The sequence below is a fragment of the Excalfactoria chinensis genome, chromosome 12, assembly GCF_039878825.1.
Source record: "Excalfactoria chinensis isolate bCotChi1 chromosome 12, bCotChi1.hap2, whole genome shotgun sequence".
Lineage (NCBI taxonomy): Eukaryota > Metazoa > Chordata > Aves > Galliformes > Phasianidae > Excalfactoria > Excalfactoria chinensis.
This window is the reverse complement of record NC_092836.1, coordinates 17,173,451-17,186,677: the sequence shown is the minus strand read 5'-3', so window position 1 is coordinate 17,186,677 and position 13,227 is coordinate 17,173,451. Positions and strand designations below refer to the sequence as shown.

The 13,227-nt window shown below is 54.1% G+C and overlaps 1 protein-coding gene across 2 annotated transcripts in view; it reads right to left on the bottom strand.

Annotated features, from left to right (window-relative positions):
- CACNA2D2 (calcium voltage-gated channel auxiliary subunit alpha2delta 2) overlaps window positions 1-13,227 on the bottom strand; it is a 111,423-nt gene that overhangs the window by 23,632 nt on the left and 74,564 nt on the right. For both annotated transcript variants that reach the window (XM_072347035.1, XM_072347034.1), the window contains exon 4: window positions 4,359-4,418. In XM_072347035.1, coding sequence (XP_072203136.1) covers window positions 4,359-4,418 — 60 coding nt within the window. The remainder of the gene's footprint in view (window positions 1-4,358; window positions 4,419-13,227) is intronic.

The following is a 13,227-nucleotide window of genomic DNA, read 5'->3' as shown; positions in this document are numbered from 1 at the left end:
TCAATTCTACACACTCGCCAGCCAAAAGAAAATGTGATTTGTTATCTAAAAGGGGGTTATAAACACAGCTTCAATGCACTTTCTGTGCTGTAATGAAAACTGGGTTTGAAATGGCAAGACGACTGCAAATTAGAGTATTTGATTTTATTTTCTAACTTTTTAGGTAAGCCTTCTACAAGGGCAAGTGCAAGGTTACGGCGGCGATCTTTCTGTTCTCCACCGATAAGTGGGATCTGTAATTAAAGGAGGAGAAAAATGAAACGGGGATAAGGAACTTGTGCTTGCCCTTCTGAAGATGCTTTGACCGCAGAGGCTGGTGTGGTCCTGCACGGCCACAGATGGGGCTGGGGACAGCCAGACACAACCCCACTGCTGCGCTCCCACTGCTCTACTCCCATTGCTGCAGCCCTGTCACTGTGTTCCCATCACCACCTTCCTGCTGCCACAGAACCATAGAATGGCTTGAGTTGCAAAGGCCCACAGTGCTCATCTAGTTCAACCCCCTGCTGTGTGCAGGGTCACCAACCAGCAGCCCAGGCTGCCCAGAGCCACATCCAGCCTGGCCTTGAATGCCTGCAGGGATGGGGCATCCACAGCCTCCTTGGGCAACCTGTTCCAGTGCGTCACCACCCTCTGGGGGAAAAACTTCCTCCTATGATCCAACCCAACCCTCCCCTGTCCCATTTTAAAACCATTCCCCCTTGTCCTATCACTGCCCACCCTAGCAAACAGCCATTTCCCTTCCTGTTTAAATGCTCCCTTCAAGTATTGGAAGGTCACAGTGAGGAGCCTTCTCTTCTCCAGGCTAAACAAGCCCAGTTCCCTCAACCTTTCCTCATAGGAGAGGTGCTCCATCCCTCTGACCATCTTGGTAGCCCTCCTCTGGACTTGTCACCATGCTCTTGCCATGGGGACAATCACCTCCCCCTCCCGCTGCCCACCCCTTTTTAATGCAGCCCAGAACACAGCTGGCCTTGCGGGCTGCAGGCGCACACTGCCATGCTGGGCTTTTCTACCACTCCCCAGTGAGTGAAGCCTTGGTGATTCATTCTGTCCTTCCCCATTTGGCGAACAGTGCTCCCGTTTTCCCCTGAGTTTCATTTCTAATGGAGCTTGAAATTATCTGGGCTTTGTTATTTGCTTCCTTGTTTGCAGGTGGGAGTTATCGATGGAGAGCAGCCCGGGCTCCCTGTGCCACCCCTGTGCCACGGCACGGCACACCATGGCACGGCACACCATAGCATGGCACACCATGGCACGGCACACCATGGCACAGCACAGGAATCGTTTTGGGACACACGGCGGTTGCAGTGGGCGGTGTGGCTGGCGGCGGGGGCCATCCCATAATGTGCTCAAAGGCAGGAACAAAGCAGAAACGTGAGTGCGGTGCTGACACGTGCAGAGCTCAGGAAGGGGGTATTGCAGAAAGATGATTTCCCCACCTTTGGGATGGGACACAGAGGGAAGCTCTGCACCCAAAATGCATGGAAGAGGGGAAAGATGCGGTGAGGAAGAGGAACTGGGAGAAAGACAACAGTAATAAACATTTTATGAAGCAGAAAATGGCTTATAAAGAAGTCAACTTTCAAAGGCAATTTATATAATCCTGCCAAGCGCACATAAATGTGGGAATGGGTCTCCGCAGAGCCTAAGTGTCCCTTAAAGGGACAAAGAGCTCTGCTGCCCAGCAACACTGCGCCTTGACGTGTGTCGAGCAGGCTGCTCTTCATCACCATCCTGCAGAGCTGGCTGTGGTCCCTACTCTGCCATGCATCACCTGCCCTGCACTACAGCTGGGGACCCCATGGTGTGAGCGTACACTGGGACAGCATGGTGGGATAACAGGGAGATGAGGATGGAGGAGCAGGGAAAGCCAGTTGCTGGGCGCTGTGCTGGTGTTCTTACTGTTGGGCTTTGCATATGGATCTTGTCTGAGCTACGTGGCATGAAGGGGATGGCAGCTGGTGTGCAGCAGAATGGTGTCACTGGGGACAGGGCTGGGGACACCTGGAGCATGGGAACAGGGCATGGGACATTGCTCCATGCCCCCCTGTGTAGGACAGAGCCCCTAGCTCTGACAGCACAGCAGGCATGTCCTACACAGACCCCACGGGGCCCTGGCCGTGCACCCGGGGACCAGAAACATCTCCCAGGGAGTGCTGGCAGGGCAGCAGGAGCAGGGGTGGCTGTTCTGCTGCTCGGACACAAACAGCCTCCAGGTGCCCTGATCAGGAGGCTCTGTGCATCCTGGGGAGGGCAGCCCCTGTGGGATGTGGCCCTGGAATGGATGAAGTGTGCAATGACATGGAATGGAGGACAGGCCAGTACTACATGGGTGGTGCACGGTGCAGAGCAGAGACGCCTTCAGTGTCATCCAGGAAGGAAAGTGCTGCTGGTGTGTGGCATGGGTACCAAAAACCACAGCACTGGTGAGGGGGAAGAAACTTTCCAAGCAGAGATGAGTGCTGAGTGATTGCTGGAGCGGCCTTGTAGCCATCCTTGCTCCTGCTCCTGTTTCATTTTCCCCTGAACCTCCATAGCAACCCATCTGCAGTGAGCGACTCTAATGTTTAATGGTCCTGCCATTAGCACTAATGCACTGCAAACACTCAGCATCTGCCGTCGCGCATTCAGATGGAAACACAAAAATAACCACGCTCGGTGCAATCTGTCATAAACTCCAGCTCGAGGTTACAAAATGACATGCAGAGAGAGGAAGGGAGAGCTGCGGCCAGGATGACCAGCAGCTGGCGGGAGGAGAAGCACGATGATGCTGCAGGCACTTGGCACCTCATCCTGGTGGTGCCCATGGGCAGCACAGGCAGGAGGTGGCAGCTGCACTTGGCAGCACGGCCCCAGCATCCCAGCAGCATCCCAGCAGCATCCCACCCGGCTCTGTGCTGCCCTGATAAAGCTGCATGGTGACGCATGGCCGCCCATTGTTTCCGGGTGACTCGCTGCTAATTACCTTGACGAAGTGGTAGCAAACAGTGCTGTTAAAAGTATTTTTTTTTTCAATGAAAGTGGGTTTTTGAAAGGTCTGTGCCATGAATGGCAAAATGAGCCCTGAGTTCCCAGCACCGCAGCTGCTCCTGGCACACTGCTTACCACCAGCACTGACGGCACCCTCCCATGAAGGCTCCAGAAGGGGAGAAAGTAATTGTGGCTGCAGCACAGCAAAGGGAGGAAACGTGAGCTGAACCCACAGAGCTGCTGCAGGTGCTTGGCGACCATCACCCATGGCAGGAGGGTCTATAGGAGCAGCATTTGCTTCAGTTCCTATTCTCTCCCCCACAGCTTCTCCTTCCACCTTCATTTCCACTTGTACGTCCAGTGGAGCCCACTGACCGCCCTATTTAGCAGCCAAGAGCTGCAAGGTGGCCAACCCCTCCTTGCAGGTGGACATGGGCAGGTGCAGAGCCAGGACAGCGGTGCACAGGGACCAGCTGGCCAGTGCTGGAGGCATGTTCCCTCTGAGGTAAATGCTGCTGGGTCCATGTGAGGAGCTCACACAGAAGGATGTATCACAGGGACAGGCAGCCCAGAGGTGACATCCCCTAGGGCCAGGGCTCACCCTGAGCCAAGCCACTGCCTCAGGAATGGGGACAGAGAGGAAAAGGAGAGGCCACTGCTGTGGGGCAGCACCAGCTGCATGTGGAGCCCTGGGGCTGCCAGCCTGGGGCTGGTGATGTTTGCACTCAGGGACACCCACAGAAGCGGGGCTGCCCCCAGGCTGTTCCCTCAACCACCGCAGTGGGCTCCTGGTGGCAGGATCTGGCCCAGCCCTGAGGAAGTGGCTGGTAGACTCGGATTTTTTAACTGCAGGCTCCATTTGCACTGGAAGGAAAACAATCCTTCCTTCCTTTTGTATTATTGTTAGAATGTGAGAGCATTTCCAGGCAGAACACTTCAGATTCCCGCTGAGCGTTATCACTGCCATAATTACAAAGTCAAATGCAATCATTAAAACAACATCTTCCCTCTCCCAGCCGAGATTCACTCCTTCCCCGGCAGCAGCCTGGCACTGCTGTCAGGTGCCTCGGGCACGTGAGCTGCTGCCCTTGCCCAGTGCCTGCCCTGAAAAACCAACCCTGAAACCCTGAGAAACCTCTCAGCAAGAATCCAAACCCTCACTTGGTTCAGCCTCCCCCCTCTGCCCGCTCCTACTCAGCTGCAGACAAGCTCAGAATGGATTTGTCCATGTATCCTAAGGGTGGGGATGGTGGTAGCTTTAAAATTCATGGGGTACCAAGGATAAGGAAGGAGGAGCTGAAGGATGGGGAGCAGGGAGGGGACAGTGATGGTGTGTCACAGCACGTGTCTGCAAGGCACACGGCCAGGGTGAGCTGGAGTCTTACCCGGATGTTGTCCTGCCAGTGGTGGGCCTTCTGGAACTTCTCTGCTGCGTTGGCCAGCCTCTGCAAAGAGAGCAAGAGGGGACAGTGAGTGTAGAGCTGGGTGGTGCCCACGCCATGGCTGGCCCCAGCTGTGGGCAGAGCTCTGAGCAGCTCCACGGGGCTCGTTCCTGTGCCCACAGCCTCCATCCCCTCGCTGTGTGATCACATCCCCTAGTGACCCTCTGCACACACCAGCGCTGCAGCCAGGAGCCCACAGCTTCTCTCCCTGCAACGAGAGGCTCCCAGACAGAGGCAGCCTCTAATGATTCTAACTGCACGGTGTTAATTAGCCACGAGGCTGGCAAGGCTGTCTCATCCCAGGAAGGCTCCCTGGAGAGCTCAGCATCGCGGGGACGCGGCCAGCTGAGATGTGTCACTGCTGACGTCCCCAGGCACCCACTCCCCTGATGGAAGCGCAGTGGGAGCACGAGGGTCCCACACTGTTGGCCTGTTGTGCCCCCAGCTCACTCCAGGCACAGTGTGCCCATTGCTCAGCACCTCGGCTGGGCACCACGCACAGCAAAGCACCGGGAGCACCGGCTGTACAGTGGCTCCTTACATCTTCCCACGGGGACAGCACAGCTTGTTCTTATCGGCTGCACAGAGCCGAGTACTCCATCACAGCACTATCTCAGCCCGCACTGGTCAAAACTTTCTCCTTTAACCTTTTTCTATTGCTTGAAATTTTGATTTCCAAGCCCAAGTCCCTGCTTCTCACAGCCAGATCTGCTGGGAGTTCAGCGACCCATGGGGTGCTGCAGTGAAACTCGTCCTGCCTGGCTCTCTGAGAGAAGATCAGAGATAGCAAACAGAAAAGCCAAATGTCTGCTCATTTTTGGGGCAGTTTTGCCCTGGGGGGGGGGTTGGTGTTAACAGAGCTGCAGCCCAAATCCTGCACCCTCCCCCAGCCACTCCGTGCTCCGCTTATGCACTGAGATGGCTGATTAAGGGCAAGCATTTATTCCGAGTCGTATTTAAGGCAGCAGTGATGAAATATGCATTTTTCTATACTTGATAAGAGCGTGTTTGTTTATTGCATGCCCAGGGAAGATTTATGGACATCTTTAACTATTCATTGCCTTGTGAGCAGTGCCTGGAGTGTTGCAAATGGTGCACTCGGTGGCTGCTGCACCCACTACAGGCACTCCAGTAGAATGTATTTTTCCTCTGGAAAATGTCAATTTGTCAAAGTCAGTCTGGACAAAACTTTGTTTCTAAGAAAACAAACATATATCCAGATGTTCTTTTCTTCTTTGGGTAATCAGTGCATTACGGGGGTGGGGGGGGGTGGCAGCAAGGTGGAGAGAGCAGAGCGTGGTGACGGGGATGGGCTACAGGGCATCCCCATCTGTGTGCAATGAGTTCATCATGAATAATGCCACTGGGATCGATACAGCTCAAGGATTATTTCTAATCCTTAATAACGATTAAACCATTATTTTACAAGTGCTGCGGATCAATCATTCCATCTCCAGCCGTGCTGCACGCGGGGAATGGAAGGCACTGCACGGCCCACACTGCGCCCCCACCACTCTGCATTCAGCACAGCGCTCCTGTCCTCCAACCAAAGGAGCCCTGGGAAGCTTTTCCAGCCTTGCTTCACCACAGAGCATTAAGGGCACGTGCAGACGCCGCATTTCACCCCGTCACTGCAACGTGGCAACGCAGCAATGGGGCAAAACGCAGCATCTGCACGTGGTTGTCGGGCAGCAATGAAAGGAGACAACCCCTTTATATGCACATAAGGAATATAAATCTTTAGCAAACACCGTAAAGCAGCGAAGCATCTCATCCTGTAATAATCTCCGAGACAGTTGATCCCAGGGCTCTTATTACCCCAGCAGCTGGCATCTGAAATCCAGTCAGCAGCCGGCTTAGCCACGGCCGGCTATTGATCACCGAGCGGCTTCACAAAGCGCCGCAGCATTTTTCTATCAGAGCGCTAACTTGTTTGCCAATAACTCTTTCAGCCACGTGGCACGGCAGAGAAAAGGGGTGGCCAGAGCCCATCTCTCCTCCTCTTCAGCCTGAATCTCTCCCATCCCTCGGGCTAGAAAGCATTGGAGCCACGTCTGTGGTGGGTGCTTTTTGGGTGGACTCTGACTGCCATAACCAGGCTGTGCTGCACACAAGTGGCAGCATTTGGCTTGGCACATGCGGAAGGACAGCCAGCGCACCACACCGCCTGTAGCTGCTGTCAGCCTGCTGACATCCCGCATCTGGTTACACCACGCTGAGGAGGATTTTGAGGCATTTTCCAAATAATTGCGAGAGTTTTCTGTTTGTGCCGAGCAGCCAATTAAGCAGTTTGCAAACAAAGTGAAATCACAAACATTTGCAGCTCCGCGCGCCGCGTTTCAAAGTCCGTTATTAGGAATTTACGCCAGGGAAACGTCAGCAAAAGCTTCTGGAGTTTGACTGCTGGTGATGGCGGCATTTCCACCATGCCAGGAAAATCCACATCCAGAGAAAAGAACAGAAGGTGGGTGAGAAATGCACCGAGACGGCATGGAGCAGGAATGGCTTGTCCTGCAAGCTCAGCAGCAACCTGTAGGACAGCTGTGCCTTTGTCCCCCCCAGCTCTCTGAGGGATGGAGCCAGGGCTGTGGGATGCAGGAATGGGACACCCTGCTGGGGTAAGGACAGCAGCTCCTCTTCCCTCTCCTTCACCAGCCTGCCATTCCTGCTTCACAAAGAGCAGCTGGAGCCAAGGAAAGGGGCCCAGTGTGCAGCCACATATCCCCCTCTGAGGTCTTTATTTCACTGTGCCTGAAATGTGTCCCTGGCTTCATCCTGCAGCACCACCGCTGGGACTGCGGGGCCGTCCCTCCATCCGCTTTGCTGCTACACCCAGGGAGCAGGGCGGCCTGATGCTGCTTAAAGACCAGGCTGGGGGAGGAGAAGGAGCGGGAGAGCTCCCCGAAGGGAAAAGCCATCAGCTGGAACAAGATTTCAACAACTACACATTTCTTGACCTTTTCCACAGTCGTATCTTAAATGTTGCACGGCCGAATGTGATAAAAAGCAAAATAAATAAATAAAACAAAATTAATAATTTTCATTTTTTAGAGAAGGTCAGGACATGTGTTACGGGGAAAAACTCATTTAGCTGCATGCCTTTCCCCTCGCCGACCTCGAGGGCCCCTTGCTGCCTCACACCTCTGTGCACATCACACTCAGGGCTCAGCTGTAGGGCTGGGACCACGAGTCCAGAGATGCTGACAAATGCTGGGGAGCTGCCCGTACCCGGTGGGATGCTGCGTGCCTAACCCAGAGACGTGCAGATGATGCCGGGCTCCTCTCCTTGCTACTGCTCCACGTCAGGCCCAAACATGTCCCCAAATCCTTACGTGGCACTGTGCCCCAACACTCAGCCCCCACGCCTGCACCACGGATGGCTTGGCACCACAGCTGCACACCCCAATGACCTTTCCACGGGGCTTGGCAGAAGTCAGGGCAGCAGTCAGAGCCGCAGGGGCACAGTCCTGGTGATGGATGTTTTAAAAAGGAATGCTATTTCAAAGCTGCCCCCCCTTGGACCCAGAACCAAAAGCATCCCAGCTGCAGGATGCAGAGCTCTCTGTACTTATCACAGAACCATAGGATAATTAAGTCTGGAAAAGATCACTGAGATCATCTAGTCCAACCATCACCCCACTACCCATGTCCCTCAGTGCCACGTATGTCCCTTGGACACCTCCAGGGACACAGACTCCACCACCTCCCTGGGCAGCCCATTCCAATACCTCACCACTCCTGAGAATGAATTTTTCCTGCTATCCAACCTTATGCTCAGCAATTGGAGAGGACTTCTGGCAGCCTCTTCCTCCTTTCACCACTCTCTGTTATTTCTACTTGTTAAGAACAAAATAGAACGTAGCAAGAAAATGTAACAATTACTGAGATAACGTTATACTAAGTTATTAAGTGGTGACAATAGGGGATAAATACAGCATGAAGCCCATTCTATAGCACCACCGCCAGGACAGATCAAAGCCAAATGCAGAGTGAATGGAGAGCAGCTTATGAAGGGGAGCATTGGTGTATGCAAATGTAATGCCTGCTGTGCAGCTGGGGAGGGACTGACACACAGGTGCAGGAGAGGGAAGTTGTGAGGGTAGGAAGGGAAGGTGGGGAGCAGCAGCTCCTGCTCCTTTGTGCTGGGCAAGTGATACGGTGAGAGGAAATGGCCTTGAATTGCACCAGGGCGGGTTTAGACGGGATATCAGGGAGAATTTCTGCACTGGTCAGGCACTGGGATGGGATGCTGAGGGTGGAGTCTCCAGCCCTGGAGGCATTTCAGAGACATGTGGGTGTAGCACTAAGAGACACGGCTTAGCGGTGGACCTGGCAGCGTTATTTGATGGTTGGAAGTGATGATCTCAGGAGTATTTTTCAGTCGAAACGATTCTCGGATTCCACCTGCGATGCAGCACCCCCATCCAACTCCACTTGCCCTAAGAGTTTTGCAACCTCTCAGCCAAGCACAAGCAGCCTGAATTGGATGAGACTTTTCTCCAGCATCCTGGAGAACGTCCCCTCCGTGCTCACTAACATCCCACGGGGCATCTCAGCCCTGAGCCCAGCTGGCAGCCTGGCACAAGCCTGCCTCAGCTTCTGGGGGAGCCGCTCCACAGCATGCAGCAGCTTTCTGAAGTGAGCCTTGGCCCCGGGGGCTCCACGGGCCAATCTTAGTGGGGAACAGCCAGAGGACACCAGAGAGCAGCCTGGGGACACTGAGGACATTAGGGAGCAGGCCAGGGACACTGGGTAGCAGCAGAACCCTCAGAAATAGGTGGCCAGACTTAACAGCTTGGTGCACTCGTGAAAGCCACGCACAAAAAAGGGTCAGCAGTGATGGTGCAGAGCAGCACCACTCAGCTCTGCATGCCCGGTCACGGCTCCTTCTGCTGGCCCGGATTTCTTCTCCTCTGCTTCATCCAGCTCAGGCTTCCCTGCTGTTCCAGCAGCTCTGACTCTCCTAAGACGTTATTTTTACACTTCTCTTAAAATACAACGCTAAGAGAGGCTTCTTGACTATATTAACATTAGGAATCTAATCAGCAATCAGACAGCTCATAATTTTCTGATTAGCTCTGATTATACTCAATCTTTAGGAAAGGGAAAAAAAAAAAAAAAAAGAAAAAAAGAGGAAAGAGAAAAAAAAAAAGGAAAAATATAAAAATCTTCTCTGCTCCCCAACTCTGCAGGCAGGGCACAAAGCCATGCAGGCAGCAGTGCTGTGGGACACTGTCACAGTGATGCAGGAAGGTGCCCAACAATCTGTGCTATCACAGATCTTCCCCTGGTCCCCCTGGGCTCAGCCAGGATGTCGTCTCAAAGAAGGTGCAGCACAGGGAATGGAGAACACGCCGGGAGCTGACAGGGCTGGAGGAGCATTGCTCCATGGCACAACACCTCGGCTCACTCACAGAAAGTCAGGGGAGGAGGATGCTGGAGAGGAAGGAGGTGATCTGCCCGGCCTCAGCCAAAGGGAAGAACGGGAAGGAGGAGCTTCTCCTGGAGAAGAGGAGGAGGAAGAGGAGAAGGAGGAGGCTGAAGAGTGTTGGATGGAAGATGGAAGTGCTTTGTGGCACCCCACAGGGAGAGATCCTGAGGAGAAGTGCCTGCTGTGGGGCGCATGGTGAAAGCTGAGGGTGAGCTGCTCCTCCATGGGCTGACGGGGATGAATCTGAGCAGACGGTTGCCCTGGGGCTGGAACTTAGGGCATGGGGACTGGAGCTGAGGCTGTGCCAGCCTCCTCTCACATCAGACCCTGCTGGGGGGCTTCTCAGCAGACCTGCTCCCAGCTGCAGCAAGTGACAGTGTGAAGCATGGTATTAAATTATTTGGATTAAAGTCATGGCCCGTATGGTGACAGGTGATACAAATGCTCTGAAAATTGCCCATCTGGCTCCTTAGAGCAGCTGCTGTGCTGACACTGCCTCACCGTGCTACATGACCTGCAGAGGAGCTGGTGGTAAGCCCCATGCAGCCAGCGCTGCAGCCCAGGAGCCATGCGGAAGAGCCATGGAGGTGTCAGCTGGGATCACGAAGCGCCTTCATGCCTCAATGACAGTCCCAGCCATGGCAGCTGCACCCTATGGGCAGAGGCAGGCTGTGGCCAGCCCCAAATCAAGTTGCAATGGGGGGGACAGTCCCCACAAGCTTGTGCCCAGCCCTGTTCTCATCTCCCATAGCACACACTGCGCACCCACACAAACCCGATGGCAGCGGGTAGGGCTCTGCTATTAACCAAGTTCATGCAGACGGGGCCTTCCCCCTCCCCGTGCCAGGAAAGTCTCCTCCTTACACTCCAAACCCTGTAATCACATCCGCAGAGCCCTCTTTTGTAAAGCAGCCTCGCAGATGTAATTAGTTTGAGGTGACCTCGCGAAAAAAAAAGGAGTTCAAGTTTAAAAAGAATATCTCTCCGGTTAATGCTATGCAAATTGCCGGAGAGGCAATCAGGCTGACTTTTAAACACTGGCCCCCGTCGGAATGGCTCACAAGACAGCCTCATTGTCTCTCTATCAATTTGCATCTCGTTACCCACAATGCGCCATGTTGGAGGTAACCTTTTGGGGAGCGCGTGGCGGTGGCGTGCAGCCTGGGGACAGCGTGGGGACTCGTGTTTACATGGCCCACTGTGCCCAGCTGGATGCCGAGGGGCTGAGGCCACGGCCCTGCTGCCTCTGGGCTGCAGAGCATTGCTCTGCCTGCATCCTCTGCCTGTGCACAGCCCGCACCAAGCAGCAGCCAGGGTTGTTTCTTCGTGCAGCCACACAGCCCTGAGCTCCACCACGAGCGGTCCCACCGGCACTGCCATGCGGCCAGTGCTACCCGTGCACCCACCAGCTCTTCCTGCACCAGGGCAAGCTCGCTCCCAGCCTGCCTCCCCCCGCCTAGAGGTGCTTCCCAGAATCCTCATGCACTTCTTACGTCCTTGCCAACCCTGACCGCCGTTGGGAGATGGTGCAAAAATAGCTTTTTTCTCTAGGAAGGGATTGAAGGAGATGTCGCAAGCAGTGCACGCCAGCAGCACAACTCAGCCTTTTCCAAACGCTGTGCAGAAGGAACCGGTTTCCAACAAAACAGAGCCAGCCTCTTTCTGCTATTTTAAGCCTTCCCTGCAACATGAACAGCAATATCTGCATTCCCCAAACACCAAAGAGCAGAAACTTCTGCAAGTTACCCTGGGAGAGCTCCCATTGCCGAGCACCCTCTGCCAGGCAAGCAACCCCACGGTGAGGAGCTCCGTGTGCTGCTTCGTGCTCTGCTGACGAGGCGGGGACCCTCCGCCAACACACCAACCCACCCCCACCACCACGGCTGGAGGTGCCAAGGCAACAAAAGGGCTTTTAATAGACAAGGGAGCACCACTGCGCTGAAGAAAACCCGATCATTTAAAACCCTTCTGAATAATGGCACTGCCTCCCCACTGCTCAAATCAGCCTCGGCATTTTGTTATTATGATAACTAAATACAGAAGATTTTAACAGCTGGAAACGTGGCAACAATATTTAAAAGAGTTTTTTTAAATTGTTGGTATTTGATTCAATAATGGTAATGGGCTTTTTTTTCTTCTTCTTCTTCATTTTTTTCTCCTTTTAAAGGAAAGGATTGTGCACGGTGCCACCAGGCTGCAAAGTCAGCTCCTGCCTCGTGATGGAGGGCACTTAATGCACGGCACGAACGGGGCTGGCTGTGCCAAAATCACGGCTCTCCGTATGGATGCTGCTAAAGCAGGTTTTAGAAGAACCAGCAGAAACCAGGCAAGGAGAACACAGGTGGCCCCAAGCAGCCAGGCTGCACTGAGGACACTGCCAGCACTGCCAGCAACCGACACACTGCAAGACCAACCTCGCCAGGGCCAAATACACTCCTGTGTTTATGCTCATCCCAAAATGTCAGCACCACTGTGCACACACCCAGGTGTGTGTTGCAGCTCCTCTCCCAGCCCCTCAGGGCACTGCCACTTGAGCCCCCTGGTTCTGGGCATGAGGACTCACCAGCTCCAAAGCCAGGTGCACCCATGCAGCCAGCCTGGCAGCACCCAATGGTAAGACAAGATGGCACAGCAGGCACTTCAATGGGAAGGATGTGGGGGGCAAAACGAGAGCATGGGGTGAATAGCAGGATAAATAGCAAGGGCAGGGATAGCGGAGAGGAGGGGCTGCTGCTGGTGGGAGCCAAGTGCTGTTTAATGCCTCATTCAGAGCTCCGCTGCCCTTCACCCTGATGCCTATTTAATGTCATCCCATTCAGTGAGTGTCCCTATGATCCGGTAATTATCTTTCACTTACAAAAGAGCATCTCTGTGTCACAAATACTCCCCTCTCCGGCTCTGCCACAGATCGATATCTCCTCAAGGCCTCCGCCATTGTTTGGGGGAATGGAATTGATTTCTGAGAGGAGCAAGGGGAGGACAAATATATAAATAAGTGCTGCACAGATGTGGCTCAGCGCAGCCCTTCTGAAGGCTGCACAGAGAAGCACAAGGAAGGGCAAGGATCCCGTCATGGATCGTGACCTGCCTGCTCTGCCCGCCCCCGCTGCACTGGCTGCCCACTGATTTCTTGCCCAGAGCACCCGCAGCGTTGCTCTACAGACTGCAGAATCATAGAATATCCCGAGTAGAAAGGTGCCCATAAGGATCACTGAGTCCAACCTGTGGCTCCACGCAGGACTGCTCAAAACTCAGACCATATGTCAGGGAGTGCTGCCCAGACGCTTCTTGAAGTCCAGCAAGCTCAGTATCACAACTGCTGCTCTTGGGAGCATGTTCCAGTGCCCAGCCGCTCCCTGGTGGAGATCTGTTTCCTGACAT